This window comes from Diabrotica virgifera, chromosome 5 (assembly GCF_917563875.1).
Source record: "Diabrotica virgifera virgifera chromosome 5, PGI_DIABVI_V3a".
In the NCBI taxonomy this organism is placed as follows: Eukaryota; Metazoa; Arthropoda; class Insecta; order Coleoptera; family Chrysomelidae; genus Diabrotica; species Diabrotica virgifera.
Window position 1 is genome coordinate 147,742,205 of NC_065447.1, and position 21,701 is coordinate 147,763,905.

Here is a 21,701-nt window from a genome sequence, read left to right on the forward strand (position 1 = left end):
TTGAAAGGCTATGTAGATGCCAGTTGGGGGAGTAATTCTCATGACAGAAAATCTTATACGGGCTTCTATTTTCAGTTTTCTGGTGGACCTATTGTCTGGGAAAGCAGAAAACAGAATAGTGTTTCTCTGTCAAGCACAGAAGCGGAATACATAGCAGTATCAGAAGCTGCTAAAGAGGCTATTTTTTTAAAAAATTTGTTGTATGAGATGTTGGGTATTGATGAAATCGTTATACTATATAATGATAATATGGGAGCTCATAAATTAGCAATAAATCCTGTATTGAATAGAAGGACGAAACACATTGATATCCGATATCATTTTGTCAAAGAAGCTGTAAACAAAGGTTTGATAAAGCTGGAATATTTGGACACAGCTAACATGCCAGCTGATCTCTTGACAAAAAGCTTGAGTTCTGTGAAACATAATAAGTTTTTGAAAGAGATTGGTTTAGTTAAGATAGTGTAATAAACATTTGATAAATGTTATTTTCTTAATTTGTTTATCTAGTGGGAGTGTTGGATATAGATAAATAAATTAAATATTTTTATAGCAGTGCCATCTACTGGCCGCTTTACTATTTACTGTATAGTGTGTTGCTTTCAACGTTTGTTTAACAAGTAGTCCTTAAAATACAGCCATTGGGTAAACAACGTTTTATTTGTTCCTTAAATCTCCCATTTTTGTTCCTCAACTCTACAATTTACGAACAACATCACACTATCTAGCTACGAAAGGCTCTAAACAAAAGTGGAAGATCAAGTAAATAGAATAAACAGAGCAGCAGGTTGTCTGAATGACACAACATGGAGAAATAAAAATATCGGAAAAGAAATGAAAGGCAGAATTTACAAAACAGTCATAAGACCACTAATGACAGACGCGGCAGAAACACGACCCGACACAGAGAGGACAAAAAACCGTACGAAAAATCGATGGTAAGACTCTATGGGATGGACACAGAGCTAGAAGTACAGATATACAGCGGAAATTCAAGGTGAGCAATATTAATAACTGGATAAGAAACAGAAGAATAGAATGGAGTGGCCACATACGCCGAATGACAATAAATAGAGTAGTAAGGACAGCGAGAGACGGTTCCCAATAGGAAGATGATCAGTGGGAAGACCACAAAAACGATGGAACGACAACTTAATAGAGGCACATTGAAAAAACAGACAGTCATGTTTATACAAATAGAAGAAGAACAAGAAGTATTTTTGTCTTATAAATAAGAAATAAAAATTTTGATAATAGAAGATAAAATAAGGATGGGAGGCCGCTTTTCTATAAAATCACCAGGCTGCGTGAAAGCTTGAAAAGTTCCAGCACGCCACTGTCGTGCAGATGCTATTATTTTTATATGCTACCCCAAATTAAAAGAAAACATTGAAATTGGCCCATTATTAACTGAGATATTGAAAACTACTCCTCCGGCAATTTTCAGCCAAAAAGTTTTCATTTAAGGTACTACCAATATCATCATTTTTCAAAATATTCTACAATTTTTAATACGTGTATAAATGACATTTTTAAGTATTAAGGTTAATAGATGTACTCAAGCACTTTAAAATGTTAATATTGATAAATAAACAAATTATGAATTTTTAAACTTGGAAAAGCTATCTCGGCAAAAAATAGATCTAGAATTTTTTTCTTTTGTAAGTGTGTCAAAAACTACCAGGAAAACGAATATCGAAAAATAATTTTTAAATTTTTAATCTCGCTGATGTTATTAAAAAAACAAGTTTTAAACAAATTACACCAATTTTCAAACGCCATTTTGAAAGGGTGTTTAATTAAAATTTTAATTTATCAATACATTTATCGAAAATATATATAAAAGCAAACAAAATAAGACCTTTAAAACTTGTATATTCTGTCGGCAACAACCGCGTTTTTGCAGTTGAAAAAATGGTAATTTTTTATAAACAAATTAAATATCTCATAAACTAATCAATATTTATCAACCAATTTTTTTGTCAATTTATAGTGATATCATAGCGCAACTTTTTCTGCAAAACAAAATATTTTATAGTGCTTATTTATATTGCAAATAATATTTTTTTGGAAACTTGTTTTTCAATTTTGATTTACAATTATTGAAAAAAATTAAGGGTCAAATTTAATTTAGTAAGTCGCATATAAAAGACTATTTCTTCATCTTTGCAGAAGAAAAACTGTAAAATCCTTAATAAAAACAAAAATTGCTGCAGCAGTTAAAAAAGTAAATTTTGTGCAAAAATTACCAAATTTTAATTATTTAAACAATAATCCCCTCATTTGAAGCATATACTTTCTTGAAAATAGCTTTTGTTTTGACCTAAACTTTGATAAAAAATTTATTCCAACCTGTACGGAATTACATTTTGATTTACATGTATTGTAATTTTATTTGATCAGTCTACAATACTTTATATTAAATACTATCCAGTACATGTAGCCGATAGCGATAAGTAGCCTTAAAATATTAAAGGATTTATTTTATTAATTATACACTATAATAATATTGTTGTTAATTATTAATATATTTCGGATAGTAATGAAAGTAAAGTAAATTTATTGACATCATTAATTAAAATAAAAAATTATAGATATTATTTGTATAGTAAACAACTAACAAAGAAAAATATTTCTGACAAGTAATGATGCATAATCTCTAAATTGTTGATCAAAACACAAGAATATATCATGTCATGTCTGCATAATTCATATAATGAATTTGCTGCCCATCAACAAATGTACAATAAAATAACTATAAACTGTTGTGTTCTGAAGCTATTTTCTTGTGACATTTTAATACAATAACTATTTTTATTGGGAATAAACCACAGTTTTGCTTTAAACTGAGTTAATTTTGACTTTTCAATTTCCAGTTCGCAAAAATTCCACTTCTGAGGTGGTAATTGAAACATCAAAATAAACTTATTTTAAAGTAAAATTGTGGCTTAGGTATTCCCAATAAAAATGGTAAATTGTATAACTTGTTTTATTAGATAACTTAGAAAAAAGGAATAATATTATTTACCTGTAGAATTAATGTAGATATTGCTGTTGTATTTCTAGCTAAAATTGCCCAATGTAGTGCTGTATTGCCTTGCTGATCAGTTAAATTAGTTGAAGCTCCTAATGTCAATAACAATCTTGTGGGATCTAGACTACAAATTTTCCAAACAGCCCACATTAAAGGTGTCATACCAACTCTGTCCACTAGATCAGGGCTAACTCCTCTGGCGACAAAATATGCAACCTAAAATATGAATCATTTGCTCAACAAAACTTAGGGATATTGCTAGTACCATTGAACCCTGATTATCCGGGATGTGGATTATTTGTGCTATAATTTTCTATTACTTAAATTGCATTTTTGAGGTTTTATCAAAATAGCAGCACCATAAATCACTCGCCGGAAATTCTATACGCCGAGAGGGAGACTCATAACGAAATATTTATTTTTTCTGTTATCTTTTTATTGTAGGTAGTATTATACTAAGAAGTACTTAGTATTATACTAAGAAATAAATGTTCGGATTATCCGTGCTTTTCAATTATCCATGCCACCTTTGGTCCCGAGGAGCACGGATAATCGGGGTTCTACTGTATTTATGTGAAATATTTTTCATAATTTCAATTTCATAAAAAAAGGGTATTTTTAGATCAAATACAAGAAACCGAATTAATGAAATGATTATTTATTAAAAAAAAAATCATTACACCTTCATAACAATTTTTGTATTTTGTAATATATTTTTTATATTCAGCTGATTTGGCGTTTACAACATTGTTCCCGCATAGCATTGAATTATGTAATAGCATGTAAAGAAGAGATGAGTCTATTATGATGTAGTGACTATACCATGAGTGTTCTATTACTAGAGGAGTCCAGACAGAATATTGTTGAAAAGTTATTAATTAGTGGCAATTCTGTTTTTCAATTTATTTTAATAAATAAATGTTTTATTGACGTTTTTTTACATTTGCAATTTGAATGATTGGTTTTAATCCATGTGGACCCCAGTCCATAATTTTCGTAAAATTTTAAGGTTCATTCTATGAAGATTGAGCTAAGTTATGAAAAGCTGATATAATAACTGGGATAAATTGCATATCTGTTCTTTGATTTTAAACTTACCAATGCTGTATGTCCAAATTGTGCTGCTAAATGTATACAAGAACATCCTTCTGCATCTCTTAATGTTGGATCTGCTCCAGCATTCATTAATAAGACAGCAGCATCTAGATGGCCTTGGCGTGTAGCCCAATGTAAAGGGGTAGCTTGTAATTCACCACCGATAGCATCTACTTCAGCCCCTTTATCAATAAATAAAGACATAATCTCTTTTCTGTTGTTAATTGAAGCCCAATGTAATAACGTAACATTTTCTGCGTCTCTTTCATTAACGTCATACCCAGCTTCTATCAGTTCTTTTACCCTGGCAAGAGCTCCATACTAAAAATCAGAGCAGTAGTAAAATTTTAGGTAAATAGTGCGAAATAGCTTAAGAAAGTTAAAAAAATACCAAAGAATTAGTTGATGAACAACAAAGAAACATAACAATTCTGCAGAGCTTTTTAAAATTAAATAAGCTGGTAAATCTAATAGGAAGAAGTCAAAAGAATAACTGAGTTAGAAATGATTATAAACATTAAAAATCAGAATAAATAACTGGAAAGACAAAGCTAGACACAAGAACGTGGAGGAAGTTAGGCATACATAGACTCAAAACTCAAAGATCTGTAGAATGTAGAACTAATGTTTTTATGTATTGGAATAAATACCTGTGTGGCTTTAACAATATCAAAACCACTATAATCATGTTCCACTGCTGGTATTGTAGGTTCCTTGGATATTAAGCTGTGGCATTCTCTATCAGTTTCTACACAACCCCCGGCACTGGCAGCTGCGGCTCCACAAGCATTTTGGTACATTGTGCACCAAAATAAGGCCGTTATTTAAAACTGCCCTAAAAGATTAAAAATGCAAATAACAACTAGGTTAATTTTTGACATATTATTTGACATTGACATATTAAACATATTCACTTTCGTTCGATTCTGATTAGGTGATTAGAAAGAGTGCAGATACGCTTTTAATAAGAAAAAAAGGGACAGAATGAGTACTAACTAGTACCAAGCAAAAACTTGTAAGTTTGGTTGTTCGGTGGTTTGGTGTCTGTCGCCTGTCATTATCAAGAAAATATTTCTGACGGGGACGGGGGACAGGGTCGTACTAATGTATTTTTCGTTATTATTTTTAGAAATACAGTCTTTTTACATAGTTCAGGCTGTATGCTTGCCCCCGTTAGGTAAATTATTCCGATTCGTTTTTTGCACAAACTTACTCAAAAAGAGGTCCTCATAATAAATCCACAGGGTGCCAGAAGGTACTGCGGTCGGAAAATTGTTTAAACAATTTTTTTAAACAAACTCAATTTTTTCACCTTGTACCGGGTATCCCAATAAGAATGGCTCTCGGCCATATCTCAGGAACCGTTTATACTACAGCTTTGGGAAAAAAATTTTATAACAAAAGTTGCCTCGGGAAAAGCCTGGAAATTATTTTCATAATTGTAAGTCCACCGCTAGAGGGCGTAACTAAATACCAAAAATTTAAAAATCTAAATTATACAAAATTTGCCTAATGAGAGGGCACTGGAAATTAGATCATCGTATTCTTCATAAAATTCTGCGCACATTTGATTTCACAAGTTTAAGTCTGCCTTTGCAAATAAGAGGTGGGGGTGAGTGGGAACCTTGTTATGAAAAAATGGCTGTAACTCCGGTTCTGCTAAATCGATTTTTGCAAACTTGGTCTCGTTGAAAACACCTCTTTTTCGTCCATGTAAGAGTTATAATTTTGAAACAGCCTAATAAGTAATATACCAGCTAGGAGGCGCTATTTTATTTTTTTCAGAAATATAGTTTTCTTTGGAAAATATTAAATACAAGTATGCATTTTTAATCCTGCATTACAAAATTAGACCAAATTAGCAACAGGATAGCGAAAACCGCATGTCGATACCTTTTTTCTATCTCGAGATATCTTAAGAAACGTATAATTTAGAAACATAACTGATACTGTTACCGGTACACGGAGTTCATGAAATCAAAATGGAGGCAAGTAGTGTGCTATGGAAAAAAATTAGAGCGTAGCACTTGCGGAGTGCCGACAGAACTAAAAATTTCCTATAGATTCGATTATATTCGGTTCGATTCCATTCGATTAGATTTAATTTTATTTAAGAATTAACCAATTTTGCCTATAATTTAATTTATAATATATACCCAATTTAATACACAATATATATGGTTTGTCAAACGTAGCAAAGAGTTTAAAAATCTTACAATCACCATGAGCTTTTATGGCGATTGTGAGATTTTTAAACTCTTTGTTACGTTTGACAAACTGTACTAGTAATTTTACCCGTTAATCTTAGGATTAACAAACTTAAAAAAAAATTATTTCAAATTTGATAGTGAATTTAATTATTATTATATAAAATAAATAAAATGTTTAAAAATACAATTTGAGGATATGTAGGTTAAAAGGAATAATGTATTAATAACTTTAAAAAGGTCACTTTTGTATAAGGGCCTCCCCTTTAACGGAAGTACCTATCTAATAATAAATGAACTCTTCCATGCATTATTTACGATTCAAATTTACACGAAGTATTTACTATACTTCATTACTAATTAAATTTTTCGCCAAATTGAAAAAAAATATTGGTTACTTTATTAAGAAAAATAATTTAAAGCTTCATGTAACTTTCTGTTTATTAATCCTAAAATTAACGGGTGAAATCACTAGTATATATTATGTATTAAATTGGGTATATATTATGTATATGTATTAAATTATAGGCATAAGATATATTAAATAAAATTAAATATAATCGAATGTAATCGAATTGACTCGAACCGAATATAATCGAATACATATATAAGAAGTATTCACATCTGTCGGTACTCCGTGCTACGCTCTATTTTTTTCCACAGCACACTACTTGTTTCCACTTTGATTTCCGGAACTTCGTTTACCGGTGACAGCATCAGTTATGTTTAAAATTTACGTTTCTTAAAATATCTCGAGATAGAAAAAAGATATCGACATGCGGTTTTCGCTATTCTGTTGCTAATTTGGTATTATTTTGTAATATATGATTAAAAATGCATACTTGTATTTAATATTTACCAAAGAAAACTAGATTTCTGAAAAAAATAAAATAGCGCCTCCTAGCTGGCATATTACTTATTACGCTGTTTCGAAATTATAACTATTACATTGACGAAAAAGAGCTGTTTTCAACGAGACCAAGTTTGCAAAAATCTATTTAGCAGAACCGGACTTACAGCCATTTTTTCATAACAAGGTTCCCACTCACCTCCACCTCTTATTTGCAAAGGTAGACTTAAACTTGTGAAATCAAATATGCGCAGAATTTCAAGATGAATACGATGATCTAATTTAAAGTGCCCTTTCATAAGGCAAATTTTGTAAAATTTTAATTTTTAAATTTTTTATATTCAGTTACGCCCTCTAGCGGTGGACTTACAATTATGAAAATAATTTCCAGGCTTTTCCCGAGGCAACTTTTGTTATAAAATTGTTTTCCCCAAAGCTGTACTATAAACGATTCCTGAGATATGGCCGAGAACCATTGTTATTGGGACACCCGGTACAATGTTTTTAGATTCTTTGGGTTATTCTGTGCAAAAAACGTCTCTTGTGATTTTTTTCTAAAATTGATTGTGGTTGAGTTATACGCGATTTAAAATTTGAAAAAACACGAAAATTACCATTTTTAAGGTTTATTAACTCGGTTAAAAATTATTAATATAAAAGTCAGAAAGTGACCAAGTAAGCCAAAGTTTAAAACCCCCTACAGGATGCTGAAGAAATTTTTGCCATTATTTTATTAACCCGCTAGTAGTCGCGCGGTGAGATAGAATCTCAATTTTTATCCTTTTTCGCGATAACTTGATGAAAAATTTTGCAATTTTGAAAAAATTTCGTAAGTGCCTCGAGAAAGGGCGTAGTAATGCGTAGGAATTTTTTTTTCTTCTTTTTGTGGATTTTATGGCTTTGGGGAGAGCCAATTAGCTTTAACCCGCGAGTAGTCACGCCATTAAATATAATCTCACATTTCATCCTTTTTCGTAATACAGTAAAACCTGTCAGTAACGGCCACTAAAAATGAAAGAACTATTGGACGATATAGAAAGGTGGCCGCTATTGCCAGCTTTGTAGTCTACATATAATTGGTTTGGGAAATTTTTAAACTGGCCGTTAGGACAGGTGGCCGATGTTGGCAGGTGACCGTTAACACAGGTTTTACTGTACAGTAAAATTTGTCAGTAACGGCCACTAAAAATAAAGAACTATTGGCCGATGTAGAAAGGTGGATCGTATTGCCAGTTTTTGTAGTCTACATATAATTGGTTTGGGAAATTTTTAAACTGGCCGTTAGGACAGGTGGCCGTTAACACAGGTTTTTTAATAAAATGGTTAGAAATATATATTTTCAATATAAAAAGTAGATAAAAATAGTACAAAATAAAAATTTGTTTTAAATTCGTATTTTGAGATAGAATCTCACACGCGACTATCGACGTTACAGAAGTGAGCGCGACTACTCCCGGGTTAATAAGCTGTTATTTTTAATTATTAACAATGAGCGCTAAGTGCGTATTGCGACAACCATCAATGGTGAATGCGAGAGAGATACACTATTGGACAGCCGGAATGTTGCACCTCTCTCGCACGCACCAATGACGGCCGCTTCAGTGCACGCTATCGCTAATTGTTAATAATTAAAAATAACAGCTTAATAAAATAATGGCAGCAATTTCTTCAGGATCTTGTAGGGAGGGCTTTAAACTTGGATTTGATTACTTTTGACTATCATAATAATAATTTTTAACCGAATTATTAAGCCTTGAAAGTGGCCATTTTCGCGCTTTTCAAATTTTAAATCGCGTAGGTATAACTCGACAACAATCAATTTTAGATATAACTCACAACAGAAATTTTTTGCTCATAATTACCCAAAGAAGCTAAAAAATTGTCTGGCACCCTGTGGATTTGTTATAAGGACGTCTTTTTGAGTAAGTTTGTGCACAAAAAACGAATCGGAATAATTTACCTAACTGGGGCGAGCATACAGCCTTAACTTACAGATATCATGTATACAACAAATATTTAGTGACTTTTATATGCGAGATACAAACAATAGCTATTTGTATAACAAGGGAGGAAAGTGCTACTTTTCCTCCTGAGAATGAAGTTTACTGTAATCATTCAAGGGAGGAAAAGGCACTTTACTCCCATGTTATGCATATGGTTTTTCCACCTTCCTCAAATTATTAACAAATCATTGTTCATTTTTACTTAATTTATTTATGTAACTAACCAACAAAATTTATTAAAACTAAAACTAACAAGTAGGTTCAATATAAGTGTCAACTGTCAAATATAAGTCAAATTATTAATGTAAACATTGTTTCAAAATAACAATTTACTGTTTTTTACCATTCTGTAAAATACAGGGTGTTTTATAAATAAACGCTAAAATGTATAGATACTGTATACAATCAGGTCCGGAAAAGTAAACTTTCGGTAGAGATAGGTGGAAATAGCTATTTGTATAACAAGGGAGGAAAGTGCTACTTTTTCTCCCGAGAATGAAGTTTACTGCCCGACGCGTAGCGGAGGGCAGTAATCATTCAAGGGAGGAAAAGGCACTTTACTCCCATGTTATACATATGGTTTTTCCACCTTCCTCAAATAACAAGTCATTTTTTCATTTTTACTTAATTTATTTATGTAACTAACCAACAAAATTTATTAGAACTAAAACTAACAAGTAGGTACAATATAACTGTCAACTGTCAAATATAAGTCAAATTATTAATGTAAACATTGTTAAATCAGAATAACAATTTACTGTTTTTTACCATTCTGCAAAATACAGAGTGTTTTTAAATAAACGTTGAAATGTATAAATACTTACGTAATAGAAAATAGATATTGTACAGGGCGTCAATAAGTTATATTTCATGAATGAAATACCATGAGGTCACTTTTACTTTTCCTCCCTAGGGAGGAAAAATATTTTCCTCCCTAGGGAGGAAAAGTACAACTTTGCTCCCTACAATTAGGTCCGGAAAAGTATACTTTCGGTAGAGGTAGGTGGAAAAAGTTTTTTCGCTCCGTGCGTGACCATGGTGTGGATACACGAAACTATGCCAGTGTCCGTAGCGGCGGAATATGACAATTTTGGCGTATAATGATTGAATAACCCGTGTTGAGCTGCCCCCCCCCTTGCAAAAATTAAAAAACAAATAGCCCTGATTTATGAGCTATTTATGAGCTTTCATATTCCGCAAATTAAAAATTTTGAGCTCGTTCCACTGAGCAGGAATTTAATATTTAACCACTACTTAAAAATAGGAATATTGAATCGATTTTTGCGGCAGAATTACGAGCTATTTATGAGCTCTTGAAATGATATAGTTTCGATTTTTGAGCTCATCCCCTTCATCCCCAAACAACCCTTTAATTGATTTAACTTAAGGTGATACAGTAGCGATCAACAGGTAGCAAAAACGCGTTGCAAGATTGCGGCTGTAATTTTGAATATTTTTTCGAGATATTTGGCACACGTATTTGTAATATAATAAAGAATGGCGGTACAGAGCCCAATTTGAAAAATATATTAATATGTGGAAATTACTCTGTAATTAAATACAATAGTAAGAAAACAAGTCTGTACCGCCATTAAGAAGAACAAAAAAATACACTTTCTTCAAATAAACTTTTTTATCCGATGCCTATATTTTGTGTCATTTTGGAACTACTAAAATTTTTTATTTCATTAGTAGTTCCAAAATGACACAAAATCTAGGCATCGGATAAAAAAGTTTATTTGAAGAAAGTGTATTTTTTGTTCTTCTTAATGGCGTTACAGGCTCGTTTTTTTAATATTGTATTTAATTACAGAGTAATTTCCAAATATTAATATATTTTTCAAATTGGGATCTGTACCGCCATTCTTTATTATATTACGAATACATGTGCCAAATATCTCGAAAAAATATTCAAAATTACAGCCGCAATCTTGGAACGCGTTTTCGCTAACTGTTGATCGCTACTGTTTCCTCTTAAGAGAAAAATGCTGAGAAAACTTAAAATATATCGTATTTGCGGATATAATTCCTATAGCTTATATATTCTAAGAAAAAACTATTAAATCACGTGCATTTCGATTATTGAGCTACAACCCCTTCGCAAGAAAACCACCCCATCTTTCCGGCTTAAGAGAAAGTTGTACTTAAATGCATTAAATTAATTATTTGGCGACTACATACCATTTAATAATTTATGAGCTCCCAAATTACGCGCATTTAGATCAGTAAATTGCAATTTATTTTGTATAGTGCAGTCACTGAAGGTAAAAATCAACGATTACCTTCAATTTCGGTGAACCTTCATCAATTTTCACGAAAATTGGTCAGTGGTTAGAGGATAACTCAAGAAACAAAGGTGACATGGTACCACCTTGCGCCTTCACCCTGAGGGTGGATACCGCCCCTTCGAGATTTACCGAAATCGAAGATCATAGTTGATTTTTACCTTCAGTGACGGCACTATAGAAAGAAAATGGCAATTCAATAATTGAGATGCGTATATTTTGCGAGCTCATAAATTATTAAACAATATGTAGTCGCCAAATAATTAATTTAAATTATTTTAAGTACAACTCTCTCTTAAGCCGGGAATATGGGATGGTTTTCTTGCTAAGGGGTTGTAGCTCAATAATCTAAATGCGCGTGATTTAAGAGTTTATTCTTAGAATATAAGCTATACGAATTAAAATACTATTCATATTTTGTAAAAATTCACACTTTTTCAGTGATTTACGAAAAACCGCTTCAAAACATGCATTTTTTTCACGAATAATTAAAATTTTTGATCTTTAATAACTTAAAAAGTATTGACTTATTTTAATAACTTTATATAATAAATTTTGCTTATAATTTGTTCTTTTATTGATTTGTGCAGTTATTTTTTATAAAATAATTTTCACCCCCGAGAAGGGGAGGTATCCACCCTCAGGGTAAAGGCGCAAGGTGGTACCATGTCACCTTTGTTTCTTGAGGTATCCTCTAACCACTGACCGATTTTCGTGAAAATCGATGAAGGTTCACCGAAATTGAAGGTAATCGTTGATTTTTACCTTCAGTGACTGCACTATACAACTATACATGAACTTTGGGAGGGGGTACTTTTTAAAAATTAGGGCTAATTATGGTGAATTTTATTTCTAATATAGGGCTAAAGTAGATATTATTAAAGTCAGTACCGATTCCTACACATTTCTTCGGATCCAATCTTTCAACAAGTCTAATACTATTTTTCCCAAGCCTTCTCCTGTCAGGGCGTTGTGCTCAGTGGCGTCTTAAGCGGGGGTGCAAGGGGTGCACGGCACCCGGGCGGCAGGTTATAGGGGGCGGCAGCTGGATCATAACGAATGACAAGTTCCATGTTTACATACGCATATGCACAAACGCTTTTTTACTAAGATGTACCTACCTACACTTAATATGCTGTATATTATATAGCCTACTTTAAAGTGTACGCCACTGTCTCGGCGTGAACAAATCTGAAAGTTTTTAGAAAATACTCAATTTAGGAAGCTTCTTAGAACTGAATCAACAGGGGGGCGTCTGTGAATCTTAAATGTGTTCGAGCGGAAGTTGTTACCAAAAAAAGGTCAATCCTTCTCGGTAAACCTTTGAAAAATGGTAAAAAATCTTTTGTATTAAATATCTATTTACGTAGAATAGATGACGTTGATATATTTTCTCTCTACGAAAATTAGGAACCCTTTAGATGGGAGGAGACATTTTAACAATTAAAGAAATAGGAGTCCCATTGGTTTAATGGGGAAAGGACCGCCTTTCAAAGTTTATAAAAATCGGTTTTCTTAAAAAATTTTTAGTTTCTATCTGAAATTTGAATTTAAACCAGTGACTTCTTGAGTTCCTGCTTTACGTTATTTTAACTTTACTTGATTAAATAGTACAGTGTCGTGAGTTTTGAAAAACCGCAGAAGTGCCCATAGAGATACAGCATCGTCAAACTCAAGGTAAGAATGTTATTAAAGTTACTACCTATTAAACGAGGACTGTAAAACAATTCTTTTTGTACATTAATGAAACTCACGTCTGGCTAGAGGGTTGTAGTATTTTTATTTATTTTTTTAAATTATTGCAGATGGCTGATGGAAGACAAAAACTTTCTGGTTTCCAATATCGGAAACGGAAACTGGAAAAAGAAGAAAAAGTGAAAAAATGCACGAGTTCTATAAGCAAGTTTCTTCAGAAAGTTCAACCAGGACCATCAACAAGTTCAGATATGAATCCAGTTTTCGAAAAAACTGTTGAAGATACAATGATGGGTGTTACTGAAACTTCTACTGATACTCCGATGGAAGAAATTTCAGCAACGTCAGCATCGGAAGCAACATTAACACCGACCGCAGCAGCCTCGGTAACAACTACTGCATTTTCTGATCATATCAGTAATAATTCGAGTTCAGTAATGAATGCGAATATCATCGATTCATTGACAGATCCTGCCCTTTGGCCACAAAGTATTTCAGATAATGTCAAGCTCTCACTACTTGAAATAGGTCCGGTACAAATAAAAAATTTTACATTTCCATTAGATGATTCTAATCGATCATTTTCAACTACGTATTTTCTTAAGAAACTAGGAAATAATGAAACGGTTATACGGGACTGGCTCGTTTATTCTAAATCTAGTGATTCTGTGTTTTGTTTTTACTGTAAACTATTTAGCAGTGCAATAAATGCTTTTAATGATGAAATAGGTTACAAAGATTGGCGTCATTTATCGAGAAATATAGAACGACATGAAAAAAGTGTAGCACATTTTCAAAGTGTGAGACAATATGTTGATTTAAAACAAAATATAATGAAAGGAAGAACTGTAGATTCGATTAATCAGGCCCAAATGGACCGTGAAAAAAAAAAGGTGGATGGCAGTTATTGAAAGAATTATATACATTATTCAGTTTTTGGCTAGACAAAATTTGGCTTTTAGAGGGCATACAGAAAAGATATTTCAAAATGATAATGGAAACTTTTAAAACTAATAGAAAGTGTTTCAAAATTTGACAATGTTTTAGCAGAGCACATTAATCGCATTGAAAAAGCTGAACACCGCAATATGCCTCATTATCTTGGTCATAACATTCAAAATGAACTGATAACTGTAATAGGAGAAAATATCAAAAACACCATTGTTAACACACTGAAACATTGTAAATATTATTCTATAATTTTAGATTGTACACCTGACATAAGTCATGAAGAGCAAATTACAATAATTTTTAGATTTGTTTATCTTAACCCCTTAACAAAAAATGTTGAGATAAGAGAGCATTTTCTTGGATTTTGCTCTGTTACTGACACAACTGGACAAGGATTAATGACGTTTTTATTGAATTTTTTGGAAGGCTTAAATATTGATATTAATGACATGCGCGGCCAAGGCTACGACAATGGTGCCAATATGAAAGGCAAAAAAATTGGCTTACAAAAAAAAATTTTGGATATAAATCCTAGAGCATTTTATGTACCATGTGCAGCGCATAGTCTTAATTTAGTTGTAAATGATGCTGCAAAATGTTCTTTGGAAGTTACAAATTTCTTTGCCGTTGTCCAAGAATTATATGTATTTTTTTCGGCATCAACATCGCGCTGGCAAGTCTTAAAAAAAGAACTGCCTACTTTAACTCTAAAATCACTTTCCGATACACGATGGGAAAGCCGCATTGATGCTGTGAAAGCCCTTCGTTTTAATTTAGAAAAAATTTATGATGCTTTGTTCTTTATTTATAGTGATTCAAATAAAGATAACGACACAAAAAATTTGGCATATTCTTTGATTTCAAAAATAAAGTCGTACAAATTTGTTTGTTCCTTGGTAACTTGGTATAATATTTTATTAAAAATTAATACTGTAAGCAAAATTATGCAGAAATCTACTGTGATACTTCCAGAGGCTGCTAAAATGTTAGAAGAAGTAAAAAAATATTTAACTGAATGTCGTACAGACTTAGCTTATAAAGAAATGCTTAATGAATAAAAAATTATTGCTGAAGAATTAGACTGCGAAATTAGTTTTCCAGCAGTTGGCACTGTACGACCTAGAAAACGAAGACCTATGTTTAATTATGAAGGAAGAGATGACGCTATACAAAATCCAGAGTTACACTTTAAAGTAAATTTTTACTTTTTTTTATTAGACACTGCCATAACTAAATTAGATGAAAGGTTCGAATTGTTAAGTGATCACAACAACTGTTTTTCGTTTTTACACAACCTTGATGCTTTTAAAAATTTAAATTCAAATGATAAATTAAAGTATTGCGCGGATTTGCAAAATAAATTGACAGATTTTCAAACTAAGCATTCTGATATAAATGCAGTCGATTTGCTGAATGAAATTGAAATTTTACCGACCTATTTAAAATCTACCTCCTCTGCAATTGATGTTTTAGGATATTTATTTAAAAATAACTTGATTAGCACATTTCCAAATTTGTCGATTGCTTTACGTATTTATTTAACATTACCGGTTACTGTTGCTGAGGGTGAAAGATCATTTTCCAAATTAAAGATTATAAAAAACTATTTAAGGTCTAGTATGACACAAGAAAGGCTTTCAAATCTAGCTATAATAAGCATTGAAAATGATGTTGACATAGATATTAATGACATTATAAAATAATTTGCTATCCGAAAATCTAGAAAAATTGATTTTAGCTTTTTAAAAATATGGTCAAACATTAAATAATACCTACCTATTTCAAGATGTGTATTATTATCATAAGTATGTATTCGGATATAGGTATAAGTACGTAATTTTTTATAATTTGTTTTTACATCTGGTACATAATATGTATATACATATGTGACTTACTTTTCATTTAATTAAATATATATCTGATGTTATTAAATTGTGATATAACTAAATAAATAAAATTGTTTGGTTTATTTTAAGAATAGTTCTCTACCTATCTAGCTTCCCTTATGCCGTTCACCTTCTTCACGGTATATAGGAAATAAGTCTTATTTTCTAGGCTGTAACCTCCTTCAACTTATCGCCCAGAAGGGGCGGCACACAAGAGTTTGCACCCCGGCGGCAGGTGAGCTAGAGCCGCCCCTGGTTGTGCGTTGTGCTTCCCCTCTTTCTTGATTTTCACTAATTATTTTTATGTTCTCATACGCGTCAATGAACGTGACAAAGTATTCACGAATGTTGTCATTGTTTATTTGTATGTATCTTAAATTTAGAGAAAGCTGTTCCACGTGGGATACGTCGGTCGATTCGTCAAATATGACAGATAGTCTGGGCTGATTATCGGAGAATAGGCCATTTTTGGGAAAAGTTATTTACCAGCAATTTTATTGCTGGAGTCGAATCTTATGATTGTATATATTAATAATATAGATATGCAAAGTCCGCAGATAGTGTGCTACTTTTTTTATAAACAAAATGGCGCCCAAAAATCGTGTTTTTTTCAATTTTTGCTCTATAACTCCAAAGATTTTAACTTTAGACCAAAAACACCCAAATAAAAATTCACCACAATTAAATTCTGCATAGAGACGTGTTTTTTTCGATTTACTTGGACGAAAAATTTTCCCGGAAAAAGCGGGTTTTTCCAACAAAATCTTTAATTTTCAACTGAACTTTTAGATAAGTAGTTGCTAATAAATAATTAAATAATTTGGTAACGTAAAAGCCCTTTTCGTATATATTATGATTACAGAAGCCGATGGAAATTGAATGAACAGTTTAGCAACAATTGAAATGTTAATTAAAAATTTACGGTCGCTATAATAACGACAATAATTATGATGCATAAGAATAGCTATGATTTTTTCATAAAAGGACACTATACCTATCTAATGTACTTTACAGAATTGAAATTAGACTATTTAAGCGGCCTCAGGAATATTTTAAAATTATAAACAATTTTTTGGCTTATAAACAAATAGAATATCTCGGGAAATATTAAACTAAATTAAATTTTTAAAAACGGTATTTGAAAGACAGCGGCAGGCGCTTCTTCTAAAAGAAAAAACGTTTAATTATGACGAGTAGTTCCTGAGATACAACCGGTCAAATTTGACCGAAATTTACGGCAAAGATATAAACAATAGGATCATAATTTTCAAACCATCACCTTTTTATTTTTGTCCTCTTTCTCCACACCAATTTTCATATCTTTAAAATCCTCATAACATATATTATTATAATAAAAACTATCGATAATACGTGTGAAAATTGCCAAAAATAGCAAAATTTTAATCAAAAATTAGGTTGGAGAAAATGTAACCCTCAAAGTTCAAAATCGGTGTACGTTAAAAAAATGCATTTCTCGGCTTCCTATGGAGCAATTTCCTTCATTCTTTTTTTGTTTCCAAGTAACTCGAGTAGAGCCATCGAACTAACGCATTATTAAATGTCAAACTTGCTTTTGTTTTGTTATAATAAATTTATTTATTTATTGTAAAACAATATTTTAATTTGTTTAAATAAAAATTGTTTAAATAATTATACAGACCAAAAACACCCAAATAAAAATTCACCACAATTAAATTCTGCATAGAGACGTGTTTTTTTCGATTTACTTGGACGAAAACTTTTCCCGGAAAAAGCGGGTTTTTCCAACAAAATCTTTAATTTTCAACTGAACTTTTAGATAAGTAGTTGCTAATAAATAATTAAATAATTTGGTAACGTAAAAGCCCTTTTCGTATATATTATAATTACAGAAGCCGATGGAAATTGAATGAACAGTTTAGCAACAATTGAAATGTTAATTAAAAATTTACGGTCGCTATAATAACGACAATAATTATGATGCATAAGAATAGCTATGATTTTTTCATAAAAGGACACTATACCTATCTAATGTACTTTACAGAATTGAAATTAGACTATTTAAGCGGCCTCAGGAATATTTTAAAATTATAAACAATTTTTTGGCTTATAAACAAATAGAATATCTCGGGAAATATTAAACTAAATTAAATTTTTAAAAACGGTATTTGAAAGACAGCGGCAGGCGCTTCTTCTAAAAGAAAAAACGTTTAATTATGACGAGTAGTTCCTGAGATACAACCGGTCAAATTTGACCGAAATTTACGGCAAAGATATAAACAATAGGATCATAATTTTCAAACCATCACCTTTTTGTTTTTGTCCTCTTTCTCCACACCAATTTTCATATCTTTAAAATCCTCATAACATATATTATTATAATAAAAACTATCGATAATACGTGTGAAAATTGCCAAAAATAGCTAAATTTTAATCAAAAATTAGGTTGGAGAAAATGTAACCCTCAAAGTTCAAAATCGGTGTACGTTAAAAAAATGCATTTCTCGGCTTCCTATGGAGCAATTTCCTTCATTCTTTTTTTGTTTCCAAGTAACTCGAGTAGAGCCATCGAACTAACGCATTATTAAATGTCAAACTTGCTTTTGTTTTGTTATAATAAATTTATTTATTTATTGTAACACAATATTTTAATTTGTTTAAATAAAAATTGTTTAAATAATTATACAGCTTTCAAATGAGAATATTTATGTTTTTAACTTTGAAAGGTACACTTGTAGTAAGTTTATCTAAAAAATAGCCTACAACTGAAAAAAATATGTAATTTTCTGTTCTTATAAATAAATTAATCTATTATAACAAAACAAAAGCAAGTTTGACATTTAATAATGCATCAGTTCGATGGCTCTACTCGAGTTATTAGGGAACAAAAATAGAATGAAGGAAATTGCTCCATGGGAAGCCGAGAAAATGCATTTTGTTAACGTATACCGATTTTGAACTTTGAGGGTTACATTTTCTCCAACCTAATTTTTGATTGGAATTTTGCTATTTTTGGCAATTTTCACACGTATTATTATCGATAGTTTTTATTACAATAATATATGTTATGTGGATTTTAAAGATATGAAAATTGGTGTGGAGAAAGAGGACAAAAATAAAAAGGTGATGGTTTGAAAATTATGATCCTATTGTTTATATCTTTGCCGTAAATTCCGGTCAATTTTTACCGGTTGTATCTCAGGAACTACTCGTCATAATTAAACGTTTTTTCTTTTAAAAGAAGCGTCCTGCCGCTGTCTTTCGAATACCGTTTTCACAATTTAATTTAGTTTAATATTTCCCGAGATATTCTATTTGTTTTTAAACCAAAAAATTGTTTATAATTTTAAAATATTCCTGAGGCCGCTTAAATAGTTCAATTTCAATTCTGTACAGTACATTAGATTAGATAGGTATATTGTCTTTTTATGAAAAAATCATAGTTATTCTTATGCATCGTAATTATTGTCGTTATTATAGCGACCATAAATTTTTAATTAACATTTTAATTGTTCCTAAACTGTTCATTCAATTTCCATAGACTTCTGGAATTATAATATATACGGAAAGGACTTTTACGTTACCAAGTTATTTAATTATTGATTATCTAAAAGTTTAACTTATCTAAAAGTTTAGTTGAAAATTAAAGATTTTGTTGGAAAAACCCGCTTTTTCCGGGGAAAGTTTTCGTCGAAGTAAATCGGAAAAAACACGTTTCTATGCAGAATTTAATTGCGGTGAATTTTTATTTGAGTGTTTTTGGTCTAAAGTTAAAATCTTTGGAGTTATAGAGCAAAAATTGAAAAAAACACGATTTTCGGGCGTCATTTTGTTTATAAAAAAAGTAGCACACTATCTGCGGACTTTGCATATCTATATTATTAATACATACAATAATAAGATTCGATTCCAGCAATAAAATTGCTGGTAAATAACTTTTCCTTGTATTTTGCTAATTAGCCCAGAGTAAGAGTAATAATTAGAACTTTGAACCTGATTCATTATGTGTTCAATTATTTCTTCGCCACAATATCTGTATGTTGGTTAGGAAGGTGCTGTGGATAGGTGTTATTTAAGAGTCTCATGCAATCCTGATGCGATTTTAATCATTAACAATTCTCTAAAATTTCCCTCATTGATAGGGCCAGCATCCTCGTCCAGAAGCGGAAGGCCATCATCACGATGGCCTCTTAGAGGAATATTTTGTCGGCCCAAGAACACTATAGACTCTAATATTGATCGTAGTCTTTCTCTATTTCCTTGTATCTGTTTAGACCTCTGAGAGTCTATCTGGTTGATGACTGAGTTTTGCAGGTTGCGATAACTTTGTAGAAAATTCAGCCCAACCTGAACGCACTCCTTGTGGTACAATGTTTTTTCATGGTTTGTATGGCTCCGTCTGTGCCCATGAGTTTGGCGAAGATCTTTAAGGTTTCGTGACAAGACTTTGGGCTGTCATCCCTTTATTGTGACCACATTTTTATTCTTTTTTCTTATTCTTCTTCTTTTTTTTCTTTGTGTGTACATAATATGGAGATTGATATCATTTTGATGGCTGCCTAGGTCGTTTTAACAATTGGCACTTTGTAAAATTATCAACATTTTGATTTACAAAACATCCTATGTCATTATTGGAGCTCCTGTTATTGTTTTTGTTAAATTCTATTAGTCCAGAAGACATATTTATTTATCCCTTGGTTTGTACATATATATGTGTTTGAAATTAAAAACATTTGAACTGCAAATATTTAAATTTATATTTAAATTTATATTTAAAGAAATTTGAGAGAGTGGTTCGGTTGCAGCTAATTAGAATTACAGTGGAACCCCGATAAGTCGGCCCCCGATAACCCGGAAGTCCGGCTAACCCGGACCGATTTTCATCAGACAAAAATTTAACAAATAAACAATTTAACAATTTTATCAAATAAAAATGTATGTAGGCCAAATAATATTTCAGAGATAATGTGTATTTGTGTAATTTGAACACATAAGTACAATAGTAAAAATGATTCATGCACACGGCGGCAGCCAGAGCGACCGTCTCAGCTTATCGGAAAGAACAGACACCTGTCTGTATTCCTTTTTCTTTATTTATGTCAAACTTGTGTTTGCTTTGTCTACGTAATGGTAACAAAACGTAAAAATGTTGCAGTGACAATGGAAAAGAAACTAGAAACATTAGGTAGGATTGATAAAGACGAATCTTTAAAATAAATTTATTGCAGCATCATAATATGATATTATGCTACCATAGGTCTGGATCCCGCGTATGAAAAAAAAGTTGATTAATAGCAAGCTAAAAATTTATTAATAGCTTAAGGGTGTCTAGTCGGATAAACTTTGATATATGAGAACACTGGAACAGGGGCAGTTTTAATTGTGGAACAGGTCAAAAATTTGGAACGGTCAGAACACGAAAATGGCACATTTGTTTTGTCCGACAGAACAGACATAAACTCTCCGAACAGAGATTAAACTCTCATGCAAAAATCAGACTGCTATTTATCACCTGTCATAATTCCTGTCATTTGACATATTCTACATGTTCCACTCATTAAAACGCCAATTTGGTGATAAATAGCAGTCTGATTTTTGCATGAGAGTTTAATCTCTGTTCGGAGAGTTTAAGTCTGTTCTGTCGGAAAAAATACATGTGCCGTTTTCGTGGTCTGACCGTTCCAAATTTTTAACCTGTTCCACAGTTAAAACTTCC

At 31.7% G+C, this 21,701-nt stretch overlaps 1 protein-coding gene across 1 annotated transcript in view; it reads right to left on the reverse strand.

Annotated features, from left to right (window-relative positions):
* The window catches only part of LOC114336694 (palmitoyltransferase Hip14), an 83,844-nt gene extending 78,780 nt beyond the window's left edge, over window positions 1-5,064 (reverse strand). Inside the window, exons 1-3 of the mRNA XM_050650432.1 lie at window positions 4,780-5,064; window positions 4,133-4,450; window positions 3,029-3,250 (exon numbers count right to left, since the gene is read on the reverse strand). Of these exons, the coding sequence (XP_050506389.1) occupies window positions 3,029-3,250; window positions 4,133-4,450; window positions 4,780-4,929 (690 nt within the window). The 5' untranslated portion in view covers window positions 4,930-5,064. The remainder of the gene's footprint in view (window positions 1-3,028; window positions 3,251-4,132; window positions 4,451-4,779) is intronic.
* Window positions 5,065-21,701: the final 16,637 nt, after the last annotated feature.